This window comes from Sphaeramia orbicularis, chromosome 20, assembly GCF_902148855.1.
Source record: "Sphaeramia orbicularis chromosome 20, fSphaOr1.1, whole genome shotgun sequence".
Classification (NCBI taxonomy): domain Eukaryota; kingdom Metazoa; phylum Chordata; class Actinopteri; order Kurtiformes; family Apogonidae; genus Sphaeramia; species Sphaeramia orbicularis.
In genome coordinates, this window is record NC_043976.1 from 22,985,257 (window position 1) to 23,011,984 (window position 26,728).

Here is a 26,728-nt window from a genome sequence, read left to right on the forward strand (position 1 = left end):
AATAACAGCAATGAACTTAGTCCACTTTGCCCTATATAAGTCTAGGTTTGATTTTTGACCGGGTTCTCCTGAAAATAGTCAGACTGACCAGGGTAGAACCAGCGCAAACTCGTCGCGGCATGCGCTCTTTACGCACCGTGCGCACTGGCGTTCACTGAAAAACTGCACTTGACTCTCGACAGCAGAACTTCTCTCCACAGAAGGAAACATGTCTCGTTTGGTCACCCGTCTGTTCGTAGTTATTTCTCGACAAGCAGCAGCTAGATCTGCGGGGTTACCGAGGAGGATCCCTGCGTCCATCCGCCCTCTGTCCTCAAGTCAAGGTACCAGTCACCGGTCCGGTTCTGTTACTGATCTGTGGCTTTTAACTTCATTTCTGTAGGTGCAGCATCCAGCTAAAGGTTTGTCTAAACAGCCAGTCAGTGATGGTTTAAGGATAATTTCTTACAATGGCTGCTATTATAGGTTGTTATTTTATGCGTAAAAGTCTGATTTTCTTATTTATCCTCTCCTCATTTTATGGTCAAACTGTTGAGGATCTGCATGTGAATAGTTGTCTGTAGAAAACATTCATGCTCTGACAAACCCCTTCTCTGACCTTTTCATTCTAAGCTCTGTTTTCTCCTCAGGTTTACTGTCCAGTCTAACCCGTTATGATGAGACAAAAGACTGGCAAAAGAAACTGACCCCAGAACAGTATGTAGTCACCAGGGAGAAAGGCACAGAAGAGGTGAGCGCGCGCGCGCGCGCGCACACACACACACACACACACACACACACACACACACACACACACACACACACACACACACACACACACACACACACACATAACAGAAGTGTAAATGATTAACATCCACATCAGCTCTCTGATTTGGGTCAAAGCAGTACTCTCTTTGTCTGACAGACTAACCAAAATATGACTCATATACCCCAGAAAATTCCACATGGACTTTGCACACCACCATTGATTATCTGGGTTAAATTCCTCCAGCCCAGGCACTTCTACCAATTAGACTGACTGAGAAAATATATTACCTTTAAGCACAGGGATTTTTGATCTTTAGCTGCTGTTTCTAACATTGTATAACAGCTACTATATGTGTAAACAGAAACCGTGTACCGCATTTATTAAAACTAGTATAGAATAGTATAATATAGAATAGAATAGAATAGAATCACAGCACGTTCACATCGATACAACAAGTATATACAGGTATATATATAAGTTTGCTTTCTAAAGTAATGGTAGAAGAAGAAGAGCTTCAAAGAAATTAAAATAATTATTGCACAACTAATATCTTAGATCAGTGTTTTTCAAACCCCACATGGGGTCACCTGGAATTCAAATGGGGTCGCCTGAAATTTTTAGTAATTGATAAAAATAAAAATTACCAATACAAAATATACTGTGAGTTGAGAGAGACAATCACAATCTATAAAAGACATGAACACCCCTGAAGCTGAAACTGAAGCACTGTGGTACTGTTTATTTTTCAAATGTTCATTGTGGTCGGTTTCAGATGCTGCAGCTCTTTCATAATTCATAGTTTGAGTTCTTGTTTGTTCAGTTTTAATTGTCAGCCTTGTAAATCCGAGCTGGACTGACTGTACATATCCTGACCAAGGAAAATAAAATTCTCACTTTGTGCAGTAATCTACACCTGGCTTTACTGCCTCCATCTACAATAATATACATTATATAGACTAAATATCATCTAAAATTGAAGTTTTTTTTGCAACATAGTATAGCAAACTATTACATGAACAAAAACAAATTAATTTGAGCAAAAAAAAAAAAAAAGTCTCCGTTTTGAATGTCTGGGGTCACCAGAAATTTGTGATGTTAAAATGGGGTCACGAGCCAAAAAAGGTTGGGAACCACTGGATTAAATTAATTCTGTGAATACCTAGTAATGTAAACATCTTTTAAAATCAATTAAAATGTTGTATATCATGCCTGATGCAAATGTTGATAAATTTCACCTATGAAACATTCAAAACAAACATGAGTCTTGTAGAATTTGCACATGAATCTGCAGTGCCATTTGTGACATCATGTCTGTGAAAGATAATGTTGTCACTATGTGTAGTTTTTGAGAAGTGCTCTTTAATCACTATTGATCCTGATACACTTTTGTTTTGTGTTGCTTTTCATGATACTGAATGTTTTCTGTGTGTTTGTGAATGTTTCAGCCCTTCAGTGGTATCTATCTCAACCACTTTGAGGTAGGCATGTACCACTGTGTCTGCTGTGATGCTCCACTCTTCAGGTAACTGTGAACACCAAAATGTTTTAAAGAAAACTAGTTTATCACTTATTTTGATGGGGAAGCTTGTACTATTTTTGTGCTCATGTTTATTGTTTATTTTGGTTTGTACATTAATCATTGTGCTTAGTACAATAATTATAACATGCATAAAAAACAAAAAAGGAAGAGGCTATAGGAGCAAAAGCTTATTTTTTGCCTCTCCTTTTCCCCTGATACACTGCTTACATTAAATTAAATGTGTATAGAATTGAGCATTCTCATTCTAACAAAAAAAAAAAAAAAAAAAAAATCCACAACAAAAACATATCTACCATCTCAACATAATATTCCTGAATGGTTTTATACTTAAGGCATTTTCTAAACTTTGTCAAAGAACTGAATAATTTAAATTCATCATCAAGTCTATTCCATAATTTCACACACACAACCCAAATACATCTACACTTATTACATTTAAACATATAAAAACATCTTAAATTATAATTACTCTCTCTTAATTTAAAGAAATCCTGAATGCTATTTGGAACAATATTTTTTACTTTATAAATCATCTCTAATATTTATATATATACATTATCCTGCAATTTTAAGGTTTTAAGTTGAATAAATAAATTATTAGTTGCTTCAAAATATCCTACTTTATTAATTATCCTAATAGCTCTTTTCTGTAATTTTACTAATGCATCTATAATAGTTTTTCCTGCATTTCCCATTATTTCTGCACAATATGTTAAGTAGGGCATAAACAAAGAACAATATATCATGTATAGGCTGTTTTTGTTTAGTAAGTCCTTTGTTTTATGAGTATGTCTATAGATTTTGACGCTTTACTTTAAATATACGTTGTACTTTCTCTGAGTTCTGTAGTGGTGCTGAGATGACAGACATTATAATGTGATTACACAGTCATTACAGAAGTCTAGATGAAGACATGTGTTGGTAAATGTTTCCCCTTCTCTTCGTAGCTCAGAGTCTAAGTATGACTCTGGGTTAGGCTGGCCATCATTCAAAGAGGCTCATGGGACATGGGAAAGGGATGAAAGCCACACATCCATCATACGTCGTCCTGACAACAGTTTGGGCAGCGCTGGGACAGAGGTCCTTTGTAAAAATGTGAGCTATGTCTTGGATCTTGAATAAAACTAGTTTACTTAGATGCACAGGTTGATACAGATTTACATTTTTATTGTAAACCTGAATCTCATCTGTGTTTTACATTAAGTTTTCATGTATGTCTTCTATAAATATGATGTTTTGTGCATTTGTCATTAGCTTATGACTATTGTTGTATTTGCACAGTGTGATGCCCATCTGGGCCATGTGTTTGAGGATGGACCAGACCCAACAGGCCAGCGATTCTGCATCAACAGCGAAGCCCTCACCTTCAAACCAAGAGAAAACAACAAACCTGACAGTCCTGAGGAAAACTGATGAACTCTGGTGTAAACATGCATCTTTCATCCTCTACTTTTATTCTGGAATAAAAGTGAAGGTCTATTTCAGTTTCAGACCTTTCGTTTTTTTTGTTTTTGTTTTACACTCAAATGATATTCTGTTGTAATACTTGAATACTGAAGTGTTCATTATATCTCTCTGTGATCTCAGTCTCTATACTTTGATAAATTCACTGGGCACATGTATGGAAACTGTACAAGCTGTAGAATATCCAGACATGTCTTCAATAAAATCATACTTTCACCTTATTTTATGTTTTTAGAGCAAATGTCTCAAACATGTGGCCCGGGGGCCAAATTGGGCCCGCCAAAGGGTCCAGTCTGGCCCGTGGGTTGAATTTGTGAAATGCAAAAATTACACTGAAGATATAAATCATTTTAGTTCAGGTTCCACATACAGACCAATTTAATCTCAAGTGGGTCGGATCAGTAAAATACTATCATAATCACCTATAAATACTCACAACTCCAGATTTTTCTCTTTGTAAATTTAAACATTTTCATGTCATATTACTTTATTTACACTCAAACAAACTATCATTTCACAAAAACACGAATAACCTGAACAAATATGAACATTTTGAAATGTATGAAGTGCTACTTTACCAATATTCTGCTTGTTATTAAATGTTTTGTGTATTTGTTGATCCACTGTGATCTGTAAGTTGTAATTTACATGTGTGAATGATAAACTGAGACATAATATTATTAAAATTGCACTTAGTTTTCTTAAAAAATGTCAGCGTGTTCATGTTATTTACATTGTTTTAAAGGATAATTGGTAGATGTAAACATTTTCATCACATAATTTTATTTTTTTCGAGGAAAGTTGGAGTTGACATTATTTATATATTATTATGGTATTACTTAAATGGTCCAGCCCACTTCTGATCAAATTTGACTTACTGTGGCCCCTGGACTAAAATGAGTTTGACACCCCTGTTTTAGAGACTGTAGCATTAGAAGCTGGAAACTTTCAATACTGCCCCCTGTAGTCCATACACTGCCACTGCAGTATGACAGGACATCTGCCAGTAAACAGGTTAATATTTAACTTAAAGGGGTTCCCAGTGTTGCACATGGTCTCTCTCTCTCTCTCTCTCTCTCTCTCTCTCTCTCTCTCTCTCTCTCTCTCTCTCTCTCCTCTCTCTCTCTCTCTCTCTCTCTCTCTCTCCTCTCCTCTCTCTCCTCTCTCTCTCTCTCTCTCTCTCTCTCTCTCTCTCTGTTGATGTGATGTGTGATTATGTGTGATCTGACTACAGCAGATTAGATTGCAGACAGAGACGCAGGAGATGGAATAGCAGCACAGTAAATAGTAGATACTTTAGAAATAAGTGATCACACAGGAAGATGTCAAGGATGGCTGGTGTATGGCGCTATATGTTGGCAGTTGTGGTGATATGTGTGTGTTTGTGGGGTTTCAGTGAGGCCGTAGGGGGGGCAGTGAGTCGACCACGACCTCAAAGACGACCTCGCAAGCCAAAGGTCGCCCCGGTTACCGTGACCCCACCAGTCCAGAGCATAGACATACAGCAGGTAAGAGACTGGAGGAGGAAGAGCTACTGAGTCTGTTATATCTATGGTGTCATGTGCACTGGCTTAAATCATTATTTCTGAGCTAAACAGTTTCACCTCATGTCTGATTTGTGTTAATAAGTAGTAGATAAGCAAAGTGAGTCCAAGTGGCGTAACAAAATGTGAACTGTTGGGGTTCAAGGCTTCACGGAAACACTATGAGAAAAGAGGAAAGGTCACGTCACTGAAAACCTCACAGTAAACAGTCCACTTTTCTGTTGCATGACCTTTGCACGCTGATAGTTTGATTTTCTGTGCAGATGTTTGTTCCATAATGACAGAAAAACACAAACAAAACACTAGCAGAAAATCAGTAGAAATAGAAGCACAGTTCAGGACATTAATACTGCATGTCCTACATCAAAATTAACCACCACAATAGAAAAAAAAACAAACTTTTATCCAGAATTATATATAAATTACATATATTTACAATCTTTTATATTATTTTATTTTTCACACTATCCCATGATATTTATCTTTTCATATCATTTGCACTACCTAAATTCATTTATTTATTTTTTTTACTAATATTCTTAGTTTGCTATACTTTTTATTTTTTAATGTAAATAACTGTGCCTTTTTACTGATATTTGTTGTTTGTCTTGTAAATTCTTGCACTGAACCTTAGAGCTCTACTTAAATTTCATTACACTTGTACAATGATAATAAAGAGATTCTGATTCTGATTCTAAAGATACAAGCTTATGCTACAGGAAACTATCTGTAAATAAATATGGAATTAGTCTGAAACTGCTGAGGTTTCAGTCCAAGTGTTGGAAAAAAGCCACTTCCTTAGAGCTTCAAACCTACAAACATATGAGGCTGCTTGGATGTGGGATGACACTGGCAATGTGGACATGATTGTGTAATTGAGTAAACAGTTTGAGGCAACACGGGAAATTCTGAGTGAAACAGAACTGAACAGATGAAAACACAAATGGGACAATATGACCAGATGTGTCCTTTTTATGTGTATAATGAAGAGACTCATACTGTGTTTGATCACAGAAGAAAAGGGTTTACGAAAAGGAAATGATGAGATTTATTTCCCCAGACTGTCTCTGTGGTGATATTTGCAAAGATCCTATCAAAGCCTCTTCTCTCTTGGTCTTTCTCTCCTGTTCCCGTGTGTGATGAAGATGACAGGAAGATGGTACCTGCTGAACACTGCCTCTAAATGCTCCTACCTGATAAAACATGGAACCAAAGTGGAGCCCACCGTCATGACCCTCACTCTCCCCTCGTCCTCCAACCAAACCCTGTCTGTTAGCACTAAGACCCGATAGTAAGTACAGCCACAAACGGTGCAACCCCCGCTTTGACTCATCAGTATCTTCATTCATCAGCAGAGGGGGCAAACACATTCTACTCTCTTAAAGCTTCGGCCACATGATCTGGATTTTATTTATGTTCCTATAAGGAAATGAAGGCAGAACAGTTAAATCCATTTGCTTCTTGTTATTATTTGCAGTGTTTTAGGTCAGCCTGACCTGGCTTTTCCACAAAAACAGATCAGCGTGGTAGATTTAAGTGGAAAAACCTGTGCCCTTTTGTTTTGGCAGAACATTCTGTGATGGATTTGTTGTGATGTTTAGAAATCTGCTGGTGCCTCTTTGAGGAAAAGGAAATAAGCAATAAAACAAAAATGCAAAATATGAACACAATCTCTTTTCTTTTCTCAGTAATCACCAATGTTGGGAAATATTGCAGGTGTATGATCTAACTTCAACAGCAGGCAGACTGACACTTAAAGGTCAGCTCTTCTATAGTGTCCTATTAAACTTACATGTAAACTTCATCGTCTAACTCTGTTCTCTATTGCTTCCATTAGGAACTCGCCCTGAGCTCAACACTGAAATAGTCATTGGGGACACAGATTACAGCTCCTATGCAATCATCTACTATCACAAACGTGACAAAGTCACCATGAAACTCTACGGTGGGTTGACTCCTTTGATCTTAACTTACTACTACATCTGTAAAACAGCTGGTAGAACTACTTACAAAATTAAAGCCAGCTGTTTTTACAATACTTCATAATGTTTCTGTTGGTTTTTGTTCAGGGCGGTCTGTGGACAACCTGTCAGAACCAACACTGTCCAAGTTTGAAGAACGTGCAGAACAGCAGAACTTGGGACTGGCTTACCTGTTTCCATTTCCTACATACAGTACGTCCACATGCACCTAAAAAATACAGTGACATGGATGTGTATAAGGTCATGAGACCGACTAGATACTTATTATAAAAAAAAATATCAACAAATACATTTAAAACACCTACAAATGAAAACTGAGTAGCATAACAGTAAGATGTCATTGAAAACATATAATTATAGATTTAAAAATACATATTGTAGTGTTATGCTCATAATATTCTTCTCACTGCATTTCTTTTCTGTCCAGGTCATTGTGGTGATGTGGACCAGGACCATGTGATCAGTGAGTTAAAACATTTTCTCTTATCAGTAAAAAGTTAAAAACCTTTTGATGTGTCAATGAACAAAATTAATTATGATGAATTATTGTCATTCTCTGGATCTAAATCATTGTCTGTTTAGCAGTTTAAGAATATTCACTTATCATTTACACTGTAGCACAGTCATTATTTTAGCCACATTGTATTTTGTGCATTATATGTTAGAGTTTATAATAGTGATATTCTAATCAGGTAGTTTGATTCTAATAAATAGACTGTGTTGTTTTTTTTGTTTTTTTATGAGTACATTGTGACTGAGCAATTTGCTATATGAGAGTAAAACTGATGTTTAATTAAAGGCTCCATGAGATGCTTCATGTTTTAAGGATAAGCAGAAATAATAGACATATAGCAGACAATTAAATGAACCCTTTCATGCATGAATTATGACAACTTTAATCAAGAGTTTTTTTTTTTTTTCCTGAGTGTTTCTGTTCCTCTTTAAGCATGAAAAAAATTGAAAAATTTTTATGAACCTAATTTTCATGGAGTTCCAAAAATGTCCTCTCAGCTGGACACCATGCATTTAATTTCAGAAGGAAAGAAACATGTATTTACTGATATACTGTGTCAAAACTAGGAAATAAAAACAATTTTAATGCTGCTAATCTGATGTTTTCTCACATTTTAACATACCTGCATGGAGATAATATGCAAAAAAACCCCAAAAAACCAACAACTTTACAATCTAATAAAATTACCAATTTTTTACACTCAAGCATGTAACTGCAGATCAGGTTTATCTAGAACAGCAAATTTACAGTAATGGTATGAATTACAGTGTATGGGATGATGCATAAACGTCCAATGTGTTGGCTGATATGGAACTAAAACAACAAAATCCATAAGAAAACACCTTTGAACAGCTGTCCACTGTAGTGACCACTATGCATGAAAGGGTTAAATAATATTTAGTTTTCCCTTATATACAGGGTGGGGAAGCAAAATTTATAGTGAACATTTAGTTGTTTTTTCTCAGCAGGCACTACATCAATTGTTTTGAAACCAAACATATATTGATGTCATAATCATACCTAACACTATTATCCACACCTTTTCAGAAACTTTTGCCCATATGAGTAATCAGGAAAGCAAACGTCAAAGAGTGTGTGATTTGCTGAATGCACTCGTCACACCAAAGGAGATTTCAAAAATAGTTGGAGTGTCCATAAAGACTGTTTATAATGTAAAGAAGAGAATGACTATGAGCAAAACTATTACGAGAAAGTCTGGAAGATACTATTAAAGAAGAATGGGAGAAGTTGTCACCCGAATATTTGAGGAACACTTGCGTAAGTTTCAGGAAGTGTGTGAAGGCAGTTATTGAGAAAGAAGGAGGACACATAGAATAAAAACATTTTCTTTTCTATTATGTAAATTTTCTTGTGGCAAATAAATTCTCATGACTTTCAATAAACAAATTGGTCATACACTGTCTTTCAATCCCTGCCTCAAAATATTGTAAATTTTGCTTCCCCACCCTGTATATATATTTCTTTTTAAATGTACAAATGATGCAATTAAAGCCAAATCAGAGCTGAACTGTAACATGTAAAATGAAACATCCAAGTGCTTGAATGAAAATTCTGCCAAAAATATTTTAGCTAAATTGATGTACTGATTAGAAACTGGCTTGAATTTGCGTCCCAGTCTATTATATCACAGGAGAAGCAGAGAGAGAAGAGGAAGCTGGGATTGGTTGAAAGAGCTTTTTAGGAAAACCAATGATTTGTTGCCTTGACAGCAGTTTTCACGTTTGCTCATGCAGCTGACGCATGTGTGCTGTTCAACTTGTGTAACATTATAAGCTTTGCCAATAACAAGTTATTCAATGTCAGCTGTTTGATGAATACATAACTGCAATTTGATGTGTCATTCTTTGTTTTGCAGACTGTGTCCCCACATGTTGAAGGTGCAGACAGAGTGTAGCCCTGTGGAACTCAGCTGTATATACAGAACCGATATCAGCTCAAATGGGAATAAAGTGAGATTGTAATACTAAACTGGGAAACTACCAACTTTACTGTAAATTTGAACAATATGAGTTACAAATGAATAAAAGCTTGGAGGTAAAATATCATCTTCATTGTTTTTGAGTGTTTTATATGACCTCATTTGGTGCATTATACACAACTTAACTGATGCATCTTATTTTAACTTCATTCTATCATTTATTCAGACATTTAACTATTGTGTGTGTGTGTGTGTGTGTGTGTGTGTATGGGGGTTGGGGCTGGAGTAAATGGAGGCCAGATGTGGAGGCCAAAAGGGGTTGAGAGAGTTTAGTTACAAAACTGGGTTGCCAAATGTGTCTTTTACTACAAACCCCCCACCTCCACCAACCCCCTCCACCCCACCTCACACCTCTGTAAGCACATGTTTGTGTTTGTTACATAACCAACTGATTGTAAGTCAGTCCCTCTATTTCCTCCAAACAAAGGGAGCTGTGATTAGCTCATCAATGTATGTCACACAAACTAAATATCTACATTTTTTTTTTCACATAAATGATCAGAAAGTGTAAGAGATTTATTAATTTTTAAGATGAAAGTGTGAAAAAGTGGACGTTTGATCTCTAAGTCTGTATTGTTTTATGGACATTTACATTACATTACGTTTACATTATGATGTAGAAGCTGCAAAGAACAATTGGTTATTTATTAATCCTAATCCTTAATGCTAAAAGCTTTTCTGAGACAGAAAATGATGTTTCACTGCAAACTTTGTATAGATCTTTACCTCTTTGCTGAATATTTGTATTGCTTTCAGAGGATAAATATAATTATTTGTAATATCCACAGCATGTGAATTTAATAACTCATTTCAGCCGAAACAGTAGATTTTTGCTATTTTCTCATTTCCTCATGGATACTAAAGTTAAGCAATAGTGCTTCAGATCTTTTTGTTTTTTGTGCCATATGGCAAAACAATTTGCTCTCTTACTAAACAGCTGTTTTGATAGTCCAGGCATGCCCAAGTATTTGAGAGGGAGGAGGGATTTGGGGGGGGCGGTGTTAAAAGAACTCTATTATGTAGGCCCTCTTCCTTTTCTTCTCCTCTTCCTCCCCCTTCCTCCCCCTCTCCCAATTCAAGCAAGTTGTGTAACTGCAGTAATTTGCATGCCAGTCGTTAGGAGCCAAAGAGTTTTTGTAGCTGCTAGCAGTGGGAAGGAGGAGGAGGAGGAGGAGAAGGAGGAGGAGGAGGTGGATACAGAGGATATAAGGAGCCACTCCTGCTGTTTGTTCCCTACCTCCTCCTGACACTTCTCGTGCTGCTACAGAGGCTGAGGGCAAACAAACGCTGAAACCATGAGGAACACACTGCTGGGGATGCTGGCCGTTCTGCTGTGTGCATTGGCTGCCTGTGCTGAAGTTGTGCCTGTAGCAGACTTTGACCTGCAGAAGGTAAAAGAGTAGTTATGTGACATTAATTTAGACCCAAGAATCATCGTAATTTTGTGGAGTTTAGTGCAATATATGTACTCACCACTCATTATCTCTCTCCGTCTGTGTCCTCAGATGGCAGGAAAATGGTACATGGTTGGTTTTGCCACTAACTCTGAGTGGTTTGTGAACCACAAGGCTGAGATGAAGACGGGCACTGCTGTAGTCGTCCCAACTGATGGAGGAGACATAGACCTCACCTACGCCAACTTAAAGTGAGTTTGATGTTTTTAAGAGCAAGCCCTGACAGTGTTACATGATCCCACCATCAAGCAGTAACATTTGAATGCATGAATTACTGATAAATGATCTGTTTGCTTCTGTTTTACCCTCTTGTTCAGTTCTGATGGTGTCACCTGCTGGAGAATGACTCACCTGGCCAGGAAAACTGACACTCCAGGCCGATTTACCTTCCACAGCCAGAGTGAGTAGAGTATAAATGCAAACACACACTTACAAGAGACACACACTTATGCATGACCCCCTAATTAGTGTGTTTCTGTATTTGACAGTTTGGAACAATGACAACGACATGCGAGTTGTTGACATCGTGTACGACGACTATGCTCTGATCCACACAATCAAGACAAAGAATGGAGTGTCTGAGGTTCTCAACAAGCTTTACAGTGAGTTCAAAATCAGAATTATGATCCTTTAAGAAGCGATAATTGATGGATTTGGGATTTGATGGAGATTCATGTGATCTTTCTTGTGTTGCAGGTCGCACTCCAGAGGTCAGTGACGTCCTGCAGCAGAAGTTCAGAGAGTTTTCCCTACAGACTGGCATTGCAAGTGACAACATCGTTATTCTGCCTAAAAACGGTATAACACATAATTACACCCATATATTATTAGAACTGTATTGTGGCTACTTCTCTTAGGCTTCAGAGGTTTGTTCAATAAACTCCTCATGTGCTGTTATAGGTGAGTGTCCGGAGTAGTCCTCAAGAGACCTCTACTGTCCTCCATCCTCCAACGAAAGCTTCTCCCTCCTCCTGTGATATCTGCTGCTCCATGAAGCTAGACCTGAGACAAAGACAACTCATGCATTTTACTCAAATCCCTGCTGTGCACCAAAGACCAAAACCTAATCCTAAGGCAAACCTCGTCCCCTTCAACTTGCACAATAACTGCAGCGTCTGAGTGGCTAAAGGGACAAAGGGAATGACTGGATAAGACTGTGGAAGCTGCTAGTTTACATTTTGTACATGCAAATCTTTTTTCTCAGACTGCTGATTTCTTTTGTATGTTGTGTTGCAATTATTTCAAATCCAATAAAAATGATTAATCAATGCTTCAGAGTTCAGAATTGGTTTTTTTTATCAATGGCAGAACAAAGAATTAAAGTCTATCAGCTTCTAATAGTCAGACCATTATTTGAGTTAATACACATACTGCCCCCAGCTGGCTGATGAGCAGATGGTACAAAAGAACCAGAGGAATCACATTAGACAGGCAGTCTTTTGTACTAACAGATGTCAGAATTGTCTTGATTCATTTATGGAAACTGACAATTGGTTTCCCTTTCTTGTAATACCACAATCAAGTTCTACAAGCAGGGCTACACAGTAGTAATTCGACAAACTAATTTGTCTTGACAGATGCCTACTGTTCTCATTTGTCAGTTTAGAAAACATACTGCAGACTAGTTTCTGTATTCCCCTCACATTTAGCCGAGATGACAGATACAGGAGAGAAATATAAGCACTTGCTGTTGTCCACTGGGCTGCAGGAAGCTCTTGAAATCACACTGCTCTACACTGTTTACCCCTGAAATGATAAGTGGAATAAATTACAGCATTCAACCACATGGGGGCAGGATGTGCATGGTACTGAAATGAACATCAGAAAATAAGGTAGAAATAATTAAAAAGTTGTTATCAATAGATCTGCCCTCTTTCCTGTCTTTATACTATTTCACCTGGACTTGATTTAGATTGAAATAAATAATCTCTGTCCTCACCCTTATCTCATGTCATTATATTCCGAGGACTGACATGCAGATCATGAGACAGATTCAAAGAGTTTGTCACATTATTGCAATATATGTTTTTCCCTGCTCTTTAGCATTCATTTCATTATGCTTTGTGACTAAACAGAGGTCTGCAGAATATAGAGACAAGTTGTGTATCAGTATGAAAACAATACATAGACAATTACTAAAATTAAGGATAAAACACTCTTTATTTAACTCAACAGAACTGAAAGCAAGAAATGTGAGTAATGGGTTTCTGTCTGAGCTGATAATCCATTTTTGTTTAAATCACATGTCAAGGGGAATGTGTGTGTTTATGTGAGTATTATATAATTATATAAAAGAAAGTAAAGAAGAATGACTCATTTGCTCTCATGGATTTGATGCGTGGATAGAGAAAGTCTTCTTTGAGGCCCCAATAGAAGGCAGGCTGAGTTCACCAGCTGTCCAAGTGTCTCATAAAGTGATCTGCAGTAAACACTTAACCATGAGGAGACAATGACGTACAAAATCCTTCATGTAATGAGGGGCAATGGCAGCAGTTTAAAAAAAAAAAAAGCGAATTCACAATGTAATAATGAAATTAGCAGCTGGTCAACACATTATAAATGCTATGGTAAGGTTAACATAAGCAACAACCACACGAAAAAAATAAAACAACACAGGGAGGAAATAAAACTTGTACATCCTTTGAATATATGTTGGATGACAGTGGCACTGTAGAGTGAAGCTCAGTTCATTCTGGACAAAGCAGCAGCCTTCTCATTCTGAACACGAACAACCTTGACTCATGCTTTATCAACCATGCATATTTGTGTGTGTTATGTGCGTCACAGAGGTTTGGCGTTACCTTTTCTTTTTTTGTCCTGTATATGCAGCTTTCTGATGCGTCAGTGAAGCCGCATTTGTTGCATAAAAACCTGCTAGATTTTCTCACCCAAGCGTTTCGACTTTAAAATCAGGCTCTGATCAAGTTTTGAGGGGAACTGAATAGAGCACCAGTCAAATCAGAAGACATAAAAACACCAGATACTCGTATCGATGTGAATTCATGCAGCAGTAATAAGCTTTCTATCCTAAACCTTTGTTAAGTAATCTAGGGCAAGGCGAAATGGCTCAACACCTTCAAGGCACAATGGATTAATAAGCCAATTATCATCTTAACCTCATCCCAGAGACCATGAACTCTGAAAATCTGTCAGTGATTTTTTGTTCCATGCTGCTTAAACCATTAAATGGATGTTTAGAGCGTCGATACAGCTCCTCAACAAGTTATTCGATCTCATCTCTACGATTGCACTCTTTTCTAGCGCTCTTACTTTTCCCAAAAAAGACATTTCTATTCATCAGCCCTACAGGAAATCTACCTCTCGAAACAGTTTAACACATAAAAAAACGCACAGATGCATGCAAAGGCTGTAAACCCCATAAGTCAGTCTACAGATGGACAAATATGGAGAGAAATTCCTCAACCCAAGTCAGACACTTAATGCTAGTTCAGTGAATGATGTAAGACTCAAGTGTTTGGCAAAAAAACATACTGATTGCTCAAGTCTGAGTGAGTAAAGGCTCCCGGTTTCACTCAGTCCAAATGAAAAGAAAGCTGCCGTGCTGAGCTAAACCAACGAAACATGGAGTGTCATGATTTCCCGTCATGCTCTGAGAAACCCCTCTCTGAACAATCATCAGAAAGGAATGTCCCATACAATCGAATGTCATAACATTTAACATAAAACTACTTTTATAGGTATTTTGCAATGGACAGACACGTGATATAACTGTAATATAGATCTGAAAACTCTCAATAGTGTTAATGTATTGGAACTATATCTCTGAATAAAATCTTTTGAGAAAAAAAAGAAAACACAAAATACTTTATATACAAAGTGACTTTTGGCATCCGTCTTCAACTCTGTATTACCACGATACAGGTGGCATGTCTGTTGCATTATATGGATATGAATGTTGACAGATTGGTGCAAACTCAGCCTGACAAATAAAAAAAAAAAATTGGCATGTATGGCATTTTTGATATAAGAGTTTTGTTAAAAAATAAAATCAAAATTGCAACAGAGACGGGCAATAAACCTGTGCTATCACACGACCCAGTTAAGTATAATTATTTGTCATATACAGTATTCAAAGGACTCCTGAAAACTCCCAAGCACGATACAAAGAAGGACAAGCCGGTTAGTATATACATGTACAGTCTCTTATAGTCGTGCTCTGCTGAATAACTGTCCCTCTTCCCTTTCTAATACTCTGATATATAAAAAACAAACAAAACAAACAAACAAACCCAAAAAATTCTGTACATGTTTTTCCCTCACATCTCCGCCCCCTTGAGGAGATTATTGTCCATTCCTTCATCTCTACCGTTATTGGTCATTGAATTAAATCTCCTCCACTTTTGTGGCAACTGGCGGTTCTGGCGAATCCCTTTCTTTCTAAATGTCCCGTCATCCCATCACAGCTGTTAGATGAACCACTCCTTCTTTGATTCGTCGATAGTTTCTGGGTTGTCGGTTCCAATAATGGCCGTGTCCGCTGATTCGCCGGCCGACTCCCCGCTGCCTTTGGCCTCGTTGGTGTGGTAGGTGCCTTTGTGACGGAACATGTAGCGGATCAGGAACACCAGGGTACATAGGATGGTGAAGATAACGACTGCAATGATACCTGCAGGGCGGACACAAAGGCATTCACTATTTTACTCACTTTACAACATGCAATATGCCGACGACTGCAAAAACAGCATCTCAGGAAGAGTTGACAAATATGGCCTGGCCTCAGCATTTCTCTGACATTGGTGGTTGTGATCCTTCAAACAGTAACCTGGACTCAGCCAGTGATTGGCAACTAGGTGATGCATGTCGTCCAATCATATCCAAGGACAAATCCTGGTGGAGATGTCATAGATGAAGGTATATATATCACATGAAAACCCATACAATATTCCATTCTTACTTCCAATTCAGCAGATAAATGGTTTACATACCTCATGTCCTCATGTCATTAAACCCCCATATAGGTATGTGTTGACTGTACATGGAGGTTTTGTAAAGTATATGGTCCGTTTCTTACTACTTTGCAATATAAGAAAGTATTAACCTCCCCGTTTTAAGTCCTGATAACTTCATTTTACTACATTCACCATTTTATTCTGCACCATTTCTGTTCTGATGCCTCACATATGGATAATTATCATCCTTTAGCATGTTACACAAGTAATCCCCTTTCATATGCTACTCTGAATTCAGCTTTTACAAATGTGTTGATGGTATGACGTATACCTCCAATGATGGCAGAGTCCCTGTTGACTCCATCAGGAATAACTCTTTCCTCATTGAAGGGGAATTCTGCATCTAAGCACAGGAAGGGAGGAAGAAAGGAAGACAAGCAGATGTGTTATAGACAAAAAAAAAAACTGCATGAGAATGAACTGTCATCCCATCTCTGCTGACCGCATTACCCATAGTCCTCCAGGGTAAAAAAGAAAATGAGTAAGAAGGAAAGGTGGAATGAGTGAAGAAGTGAGGGCAGGGGGGCAACCGGGCTTATTATAGTCTGTCAGATGTCTTATATAGTTTCACCAGGATCAATTATATATAGAGAGATGGGAGAGGAGAGGAGAGGAGAGAAGAGGAGAAAAGAAGAGAGGAGAAAGGAGGGGAGGAGAGTTGAGGAGAAGAGAGGAGAGGAGAGGAGAAAAGAGGAGAGGAGAAAGGAGGAGAGGAGAGGTCAGGAGAGGAGAGACCTGGCTCAGAAATACATAAAAAAAAAAAATCGATTAGAAGATGGACAATGATCATTATAAGTGAGGGAAGAAGAGATGGCAGGATCAATTATAGATTAGATCTATTTATACAAATGTAAAGCAGAATAAATACTAATCTCTCTGGTAGAAGGATGGTTGGGAGCAAATTTGAACCTGAAGTTCAGATCAATGGTCTAGATCAATGTCAGATAGCTCAACGTTCCCAAAGGCACAGTTGGCACCGAGCCGGAGGTAAACGGCTACATCCAGAATAATGAGTAGGAAATACTAAACACCACCATGTGGTGTAACATGAGACACAAGAGAAATGAAGTCTGCACATGTGAGTGAGATGGAGAGGCTGTGGAAACTGAATGTAAGTGTGTAAGCAGGGTTTATTTATTGTCTTTGTAACATCGTAAGGACATCCTGATGGATCCTAACCTGTGTTATCCAGATGCCAGGGGTCTGTTGCTGCAGACATTGGTGGGATGGTGAGAGGTGATGCCCCACAGTTGGACTCTAGTAGTTTGCCCTGGTAAGACACCGGCCAGGCGGCTGCAGGCTGTTTGTCCGTCTGACCAGCTGTGGGAGTGGCCTGGGCTTGTGTTGCAGTCCTTAGTGCAGACTTGAGTGGGGCGACTCCGTTAAACTGCACCCGTGACAAGCACCCAACGAAGCCTGGGGTGTTGTAGCGTTCAATAACAACCGGGTCTACGTGTCCAGTTTCTGTAGAGATGGAGAAGAGAAGGGATCAATGCATCATGGTTAATGGACTTCATTTAATGAGACTGCCCAATCAGGTTAATGTAATAGTAATGTACAGTGTCTGGAATGGTGCACATACGCGTAACAGATATTGAGAAAAAAGAGGGAGTGTGGAGAAACTACAGATCACTAAGCACAGCAGTTTTTAAGACAAACATCAGCATCTAGTCCGTAAACACACAAAAAAATGAACACTAACTTCCTCTGAGAACACACACATTCTCACACAGAGGTTACATTCAAACATAAGGAGGAGGAAATTCTGCTGATGCACAAAAAGTAAACCAATACTCCGCAAGGCTTAAACACCCACTGAGAATATGAATCTGCACAAACGAGGAGAGGAGGAGAACTTCAACTGACACTGACCTCCACTGTCAAATTATAGGATGAGGAATGAATTCATATTCCTCCCTCACTCACGGTCTTACATTCCCCGCTTCTTTTTATTCAACCTTCTATTCGCGAGATACTTTAATAACACAGTGTGTGGGATTTAGAGGCTTCTGTATAGAAATGTGAGTTCCAGTCTTAATGGCAGTGACACAGAAAAATCAGCTTCTGCCATGTGATGCCATCTATGTTCAGTATTTGTTGTGTTTGCCTTCTGGGTTTTACTGTTTGAGGAGTTTCCCTGAACACACACTGGTTATGTTGCTGCCATTTCTCTCTTCATCTGTGACATCTACTGCAATTTGGAGTGCACTTGAATTACCAGAGACGCAGGTTTCAGTGTGTAAATTTGTACTCTTTTATTTCTCCTACTTTACTTTCTTTGATTTAGCTTTTCAGAGAGAATGTAACACACAGACACACACAAATAGAGAACTGGAGTCACTTATCAGCCACAGTCAATCTAACAGAGATGTTTTCCAGTCTTCAACATGGACTGGTTAAAAAAACAAAACAAAACAAAACACTGTCGCAGAAGTGCAAAATGTCAGATTTTATTTATTTACTTTTTTAAATAAATTTGTTTATTGGGTTTTTTCTGCTTTAAACACACACATAAAACAAAATAAAACAAAACACAGGCTGGGAGCGGTCAGAAAATTGATAAATAAAATTATATATATGCATATATACATACACAGGTGTACACACATATACATATACGTACATATGCACATACCTTTGAGGCTATACATATGAAAGGTAAAGTACATTATGCAAAATACAATGCAATGGAAGTAGGATAAAAAAAATAATTTTTATACAAATTCATTCCATTTTTATTTTTTGAGCAGAAAATTTATTTATTTATTTTTTTACATTTTTTGTGTACAAGGAACTAATACCCAAGCAAATACATTAATAATTAAAGATGAAATAGCAACTGCCATGTGCACTAGTAATAACAAAATAAATTCAATATGTACTGCTCAAAAAGGAGTGGGAAGAAGAAAACTTATTAAATCCCACCCCCATCTCACATTTATACAACATAACACATTACTTTTGCTTGCTTAATGCTCTTATCATTATAGCAGATAAGTTCACATTAATATAGTCAAGGAATGGTTTCCATATTCTTTCAAAGCCATTAGTCTTGTGGGGCATGAGACAGGTCAGAAAGTCCAGGGGTATGAATTCTATTAGTATTCTATGCCACCCCGCAAAAATGTCAAAATTTTGCGATAGAAGCAGATTTTAGTTTATACGTACACAGCTGCTCTGCTGCTGCATGACTGTATCTGTGCCACACCCAGGAGCAACTGTTTGGATAATCCTGCAGCAAAATACGAACAAGGGAGGACTAACTAGTGAACTGCAGTGTGTGTGTGTGTGTGTGTGTGTGTACACTTAATGAATCATGTTATGTTTGATGATGGGCTTCTGAGTCTCTGGTTATGGTTTATAATGTAATTCAGTCTCCTTATTCCATTTTGATGGTCCAGTACAAGTGTGTATATACGGCATGTGTGTGTTTGTACACTATTGATCGTGCTGCCAGGAATAGAGTTTAGTGGTATCGAAGTCTCCTAAACATTCATCATCTGACCAGATCTCCCATAAACACTTAAACTGTGGGTATATATTGTACAGTATACTGTATCTGTGTCATCGTTTTGCAGACACTAGATACAGGCTCTGCTGCTGAGTTTCATACAATGCAGTGAAACTAGAGACACTCGTAGGTGTGTATGAACGCTGAAATGTTGCTCAGTATGACCCATCTGATGAGGCATTGGTTGGCCATTTCTACAGGAACTGAGACAACTGTACCTCTTATCAATCACTTCACACCTCAACAGTGTGGACGCTGTATGTGAGTATATGAATTTGCATTTACGTGGGCGTCTGCCAAAATGGTAGGTAGAGACGTACAGACACAGGAGAGGAAGGAGCGCAGCATTATAGTAAGCAGTGTGAGCTGAATATTGATAACAATCTTATGAATACAGAGTATGAATATGAATACAGGTCCCCTCTCTCCACTGTATTCCTGAACATGTGTTGATCACTGCAGAGGCCTGGGCGTGCATACTAATAGGCTCTCTGCTGTGAGGATCACAAGCTGTTTTGCATACAACGTAATGGTGGTGAGGAGGAAATAGCCCACTACCTTCCTTTGATTTTTTTTGTGGCTGCCAATTTCACAGGGGAGATGTTCCTTAGAAAGCAGCAGGTTTGCACTTAAAATGACACAGAGCCTCTCATAAAGATCAGACTTTATGCTTTATTGTGCACTGAGGCTTTGGTTAGGACTACGTAAGGAGCTGAAAAGGTATTAATTGAGACATTTTAATAACAGGGACAGTGATTTGGAGCATGTGCACAATCTTATAATACAGTAGCAATGAAAATGCCATCTTAACATATACTGGAAGGTGTCACTTTAACTCTGACACTTAATAATGCACAGGAGTAACAATTTATATTATAATCTAATTGTAAATGACCACAGCAAAAATTGTGGTGAGGATAAACACAGCAAATTTAGGTTAGGTTTTGTCTGCTCCTTTATGGCTTTTATATAGTACTACAGCAGTATAATTTTAACAAAAAAATATCATTTTTTGACCACCAGACACCAAATGCTCCATTTGTCTTGGCCAGTTATGGCTTCAGAAGGCACTTCCAAGACTAATCAATAAAACATGAGCAAATTCTCTAACCACTGCGAGACACACACTCATCACAATATCACAACAGACACTAATCCATTAGTTTTGAAAATGGAATAATGAAATGTACCATCATGTGATTACAACTGAGTCCTACATTTGCTTTTTACCATATGCCACATGCGACCCCTCACACACTGCAAATACATAGCTGCAACAAGGTCAGCATGTTGATAAGAGGATTGCACCTTTGGATGGCGTGTCACCAGGGTGACCAAACACATAACATGAATAATTCAAACCTTCTGGCGGCACATAAACCCATATATGGAGGTGTAGCGTGAGGAGACTGAGTTATGTTTTGGGGGTGCGTTGTCTGCCGAGGAGAAAATAAGTGAGTCAAGGGTAGAGAGAAAAAAAGGAGGGATGAACAGGACTGCAGAACTCGGGGGAGGGTGTGGCTGCATCTCCAAAAAGGCCTGTTGGTTGTAGGAAAGGTGAGAGGCATGAAGCATAAAAAGAAAGGACAGAGGGGTGTCTGTGATTGTGCATCTGGGTAGATGGATAGAAAAGAGAATAGAAAAGGAATGGGGTGACAACAAGGTTGCTCAAATGGAGGGGCAGGGTAGAGGAGATCAAACACAGTTGCCACGGCAACAAATGGAAGCTGATGCAGGGGTGATGGAGAAAAAAAAAAGAAGCCAAGGGGGGTATTAATGAAAATATAATAGACTAGAGACACATGGAAAGAATGTTAATGTAGATCCATCCATTAAAACCTTTAAAGACTAAGACAAATACATAACATTCGCTGATGCAAACATACAGGAACACACATATGTCTGACTGGTGGTCACAGCTGAGTTACAACAGACAGAGAGAGGCTGCAAGTCACAGAAAGACTAATTCAGAAGATGAACTGAATGAGATATAAATGTGACAAAGGAGTAAAAACTGACAAAAAACAAAAGCTAAAACAAAGCAAATGTGATTAATTTGTATATATCCCTTTACACTAGTTCACTGTCTATGTTAAAAACTGTAGAAGAAAAGAAGGCCCTCGTCAACATTATCCGTTTAATCAATGCTCTTTATCACCATCCTCTTCAGCATGGGAGTAGGTGTGACTGAAAGTTGTTGCAACAAATTGTGATGAACTGCAGTGAGCAGACATGTGTAACAAGAGGAGGTGTGTGATGATGAATCCCATAAAAGTGAGGAAGGTGGAGACAGAGACAAATGAGGATCAAGGTAAGAGATGAAGATGTACTTGTGTGAATGTTAGCTTCGCACACTGAGAATACACCTTCGATCTAGAACACGAATCCAAACATGCGCACACAGGAGTATCCTTCAGTACAACCTCCAGCTTCTTCCTTTTACCAGGATGTCAGATTGGACAGAGACTAAGCCAGGAACAAACATATCAGACACATAGCAACAAGCAGAATAGCCGTCAGATCAACAGCACGCTCTGTGACAGCTCATTTTGTCAGACACCGGGGTACTGTGGAATCTGACTGCACTGCACATGAATCCAGTGCATTTCCTTTAACAGTCAAAGGCATCACATATTTGCCAACCATTTCAACAGACCTGCAAAACCCATTTACATGTTTGAGTGACTGACTCTGAATTGCTCAAACCTTGGCAGATTCATCCATAATGCAAACACACACACACACACACACACACACACACACGCAAATGAAGACATGCAGGTATTACAACATAATGGTAGTTACCTATGCAGAGTCTGGTCAGTGTCTGTATTTGGCTTTTGAGAAAAACCTGCTTCTTCACCTCTTTCACTTGTTCACTCTTTCAGCTACGTGGCTGTCTAAAACAGTACATCTCTCTCTCTCTCTCTTTCTGTTTCCCTCTATCCCTCTCTCTCGCTGCAGTGCAGTCCCACCCCCACTCTGACACAGCAGCTGGAGAAAACCTGGATTCTGGACCACGGCTGCCATGGATCAGGATTCAGCAGGGTGAAGTCCAACTCTTGGAGACAGCCGGGAAAGACGGCATGATGTCATCCTTATAAATCAGTGCTTTTCAACCTTGGGGTCGGGACCCCACGTGAGGTCACGTGGAATTCAAATGGGGTCGCCTGAAATTTCTAGCAATTGATAAAAACTAAAAATAAAAACTTACTAATAAAAAATATATGGTGGGTTGAGAGAGATAATCACAATCCATAAAAGACATGACAAACTGTGAAGCTGAAACTGAAGCACTGTGGTACTGTTTATCTTTCAAATGTTCATTGAGGTCGGTTTCAGATGCTGCAGCTCTTTCATAATTCATAGTTTGAGTTCTTGTTTTTTCAGTATTAATTGTCAGCCTTGTAAATCCAAGCTGGACTGACTGTACATATCCTGACCAAGGAAAATAAAATTCTCACTTTGTGCAGTAATCTACACCTGGCTTTTCTGCCTCCGTCCATAATAATATACATAATATAGACTAAATGTCATCTAAAATTAACGTTTATTTGCAACATAGTATAACAAACTATTATATGATCAAAAACAGAATAATTTTAGCCAAAAAAAATGTCTCTGTTTTGAATGTCTGGGGTTGCCAGAAATTTGTGATGTTAAAATGGGGGCAGGAGCCAAAAAAGGTTGGGAACCACTGCTATAAACATAAAGCGCTGACCTCATACGGGTACGTCCAGCTCCGTTTTAAAGACATATGCAGATAACAGAGATTAGAGAATTACCCCACACACAGAGACACCCTGAGTGAAGAGAGATAAGACAGAAGAACTGCTTTGTGCTATCAGCGTCATCTAACATAAGTTCATCAGTGTTTTAATCACTGTCAGGAAGTCCGGTCGCTCTGATCTCAAAGGTCAAAACACAAAAGACAAGTATTGAACCAGAAGCTGCTGAAAAGGAGGGAATTAATTGAACTTCATTATACCACGCTCAAGTCTTAGTGATTTAAACTTAAGTAGGTAGATATAATGAATCAAAGCCCTCAGCTCCAGCCCCACACAATATGGCCGAGTGCTGAATCCCCCAAAAAACCCAGGAAACATCAGCAGTAGCAGGACACGGAGCCCCATTAAATGATTCATTAATTCACTGTTGTTTGAAGCACAAGTCTTCCTCAGCATTAAGAGTGCATCATCTGCTGAGTGGCTGCAAAATAAATAAAGCTGAAATGTCTGAACTTTGACAAATTATTAAGTTAAAGTGCTGTCCTGCTAATAACTTATACTTAGTTACAACTATCTCGTATGTTGGTGATTGACACTATAAGTGTGATTGTTCATGATCACTGAAAAAATAGATGATGTTCTGCTCTGTTAAAAAACTAAATAGTGTTCTGCTGCAAATTAGTTCCTCTTGTTGAGCTCATTTTTTCATGTAATGACTTAAAGTGATCTGCAAGACTGTGTTAAACTGATGGAGTAGCAGAGAAGGATGAATTGTGCTACTTAGGACAGATCTAGACATACACTATATGGACAAAAATATTGGGACAAATCGTACCTACAGCTTATAGGACTTCCCATTCATGTTAAACTTACATATTATTGTGATAAAAATGTTCACATCAGATGTCGTCAGCAATTATGATGATACTAAATAATTATTTATTCCGGTTTAAAGGTTCTACTGGATGGTTTCTTCGGGTTTAAAATGATTACTTATGATCAGGACATGATGAATATTTCAGAAATAGAGAGGTAGAACAATTAAAAAATAATTTCAACACTGAAAAATTAACTAAAACCCAACTCCAAAGCATTGTTAGCAATTTTGATGACAGCATTAACAAAATAACCCTAAAAATGAAATGTTTACTGCAATGACATGTTACTTTATAAAATATTTTGACATTTGTCATTAGTATTTTGTAGTCCACCCTCCAGTTATCAGTGATGCACCTGAATTCACTGTTTCAATACTTTTGTCCACATAGTTTCATAACATAATTCCCAAATCAGAACATCTTGAGATGGTATGAAAAATGCACATTTAACAGAAATCTGTAATTTCTAAATATAATTATATGCTTTTTCTTTGCAGACAGAACTAAGACAATACATATTTTGTCTGGTAATATTCATTTTATCTGTAGATCTACTTATATTTTTGACCTTTGGCCTTCAGCACATTATGAACAAAGATGGGAAAGGGGACATTTAGGGCTGATAATGACTGAATGATGTCCTTCAGCTGAGGACACCAACTTCCCCTCAAATGTCTGAAAAAAAATCACTGAGAGATCTGTTCCTCAAAAGAACACAGGGAAGGATTTAGATATTTCAACCTCCACATTGCATAAGGTAATTAAAAGATTCAACGATTCAATGAATTCAGAGACTTGGGGAATTTCTGTGTGTAGAGCATGAGGGCTTATGGTATAAGTCTAAGCCGAACACCTGTGATTTCTGATAACTCACATGTATCTGCACCAAAAAACACTTACATGAGCGACAGAATCACATGGGCTCAGGATTAGTGTGGAAAACATTTCAGTGCACAGAGGAAGTTCTGTGTGCCCAGAAGCACTGTTTTTTCTCGCCTTGGTGACATTTATAATGAACCACAACATGTTTCTGCTGGGTGGTGGAATATTAGCTCTGTTTTCTGTGTTTTCATGTAGGCCAGACTGGCTATGATCTTGCAGTTCAGACATTAACAACTTATATAACAACTTTATTTTTCACAACAGGCCCTCACCAAAAATAACCCTTCAAGGGTAGATATGCTTCAGTTCAAGTGTAATTTGAAAGAAAAGAAAACGAAAAAGACAACCCCGGAAAAAAGGTCTTTGTAAAATACAGTAATGACCGTTCTGTCTCAAAGTCTCCCAGAATGAGACCATTATGTGTTGAAATGGCAGCATGACTTAAAACTGGTGGAAAATAATTGACAGCATCCACAGGGAGCAACGTGTTACATGTGTGTGGACAGAGTTAACAAAACTCGAAAGGCTGCGGGAATAAAACATAGAAGAGAGAAATCTGAATTTCAGTGTGGGACTGATGTACATGTCCTTTACAACCAACCCTCAGGGCTACAATCATCTGTCTCTAATAGCACTTTTTACAGTGTCACTATTTCTCTCCCTCTCTCTCTGCCTTTGGCTCTGAATCTATTCCCTTAGACAGGAACACTCACGTACAGATCACACACATACAACCACACACACACACACAGACAGATTTGTGGAGCTGAAGACTTGGTTGGGAGCATGCCTGCTGCTCTAGCTGATGTATGACTCATCTCCCCCATCTATTCCAAGGGGATGCAGAGATCTAGGGAGGACAAGCCCATATGCAATACATCAGCCCACACACATATGGATGCATAAAGCAATACATGCTTATTTGTGAGCATAGGTACCTGCATGAATATGCTGCTGTTAACAATGATGTAAGGATGCACATGCACACACAGGGGCTGTATACTGTTGCATTATGCTGCACTGGTTCAAGAAGCACATACAGTAGCATGTGCTGAATCATCCCTAAGTTTCCTGATCAATACCACTTCAGTACAATTACCCTTGGCAGCAAACCCAGTAAATCTCATGACTCTGGACTAACCAACTACACCAACTGCTACAACAAAAAAAGACTGAATGATCAACAACATGCAGGCATAATTTGGAAGTTATTAGCCTTTTCCCCAAATCATCATGTCTACATTGAGTTTACATGCAAATAAATGTAATCAAATATTTTAATATTTCGCTTGTTCAAGCAGTGAGTCAGTATATGATCTAACTATACAGTATTGCTTACAGCACTGGGTCTATTTATGCTAATAAATGCGATAATATGCAGCCTCAGGTCGATTCTCTGCTTCACCAGTTTCCAAAAAACCCAAGACCGAAATTTTAAAGCAAAACACTCAGAACAGGGAATTGAAAGATATGTTGTAGACCCACGCAGCTGCCCTAAAATGAAAACATCC

General features: G+C 38.3%; 4 protein-coding genes across 4 annotated transcripts in view; 3 read left to right on the plus strand and 1 right to left on the minus strand.

Moving 5' to 3' along the window:
- Positions 1-28: 28 nt before the first annotated feature.
- msrb2 (methionine sulfoxide reductase B2) lies at positions 29-3,976 on the plus strand. Its single transcript, XM_030123095.1, has 5 exons — positions 29-323; positions 630-730; positions 2,197-2,273; positions 3,239-3,386; positions 3,573-3,976. Exons 1-5 carry the CDS (start codon positions 209-211, stop codon positions 3,702-3,704), a joined length of 573 nt encoding a protein of 190 aa, XP_029978955.1. The 5' UTR covers positions 29-208; the 3' UTR covers positions 3,705-3,976.
- Positions 3,977-5,086: 1,110 nt separating this feature from the next.
- c8g (complement component 8, gamma polypeptide) lies at positions 5,087-9,843 on the plus strand. Its single transcript, XM_030123093.1, has 7 exons — positions 5,087-5,263; positions 6,445-6,590; positions 6,988-7,058; positions 7,137-7,244; positions 7,369-7,473; positions 7,709-7,744; positions 9,672-9,843. The coding sequence occupies exons 1-7, from the start codon at positions 5,087-5,089 to the stop codon at positions 9,689-9,691; spliced, it is 663 nt and encodes a 220-aa protein (XP_029978953.1). The 3' UTR covers positions 9,692-9,843.
- A 1,170-nt stretch (positions 9,844-11,013) lies between these two features.
- On the plus strand, positions 11,014-12,523 carry LOC115411141 (lipocalin-like). Its single transcript, XM_030123096.1, has 6 exons — positions 11,014-11,185; positions 11,300-11,439; positions 11,566-11,648; positions 11,737-11,850; positions 11,945-12,046; positions 12,149-12,523. The coding sequence occupies exons 1-6, from the start codon at positions 11,090-11,092 to the stop codon at positions 12,163-12,165; spliced, it is 552 nt and encodes a 183-aa protein (XP_029978956.1). The 5' UTR covers positions 11,014-11,089; the 3' UTR covers positions 12,166-12,523.
- An 861-nt stretch (positions 12,524-13,384) lies between these two features.
- Positions 13,385-26,728, minus strand: part of cntnap2a (contactin associated protein 2a) — a 361,415-nt gene continuing 348,071 nt past the window's right edge. The window contains exons 25-27 of the mRNA XM_030123092.1: positions 17,398-17,682; positions 16,490-16,561; positions 13,385-15,875 (exon numbers count right to left, since the gene is read on the minus strand). Coding sequence (XP_029978952.1) covers positions 15,676-15,875; positions 16,490-16,561; positions 17,398-17,682 — 557 coding nt within the window. The 3' untranslated portion in view covers positions 13,385-15,675. The remainder of the gene's footprint in view (positions 15,876-16,489; positions 16,562-17,397; positions 17,683-26,728) is intronic.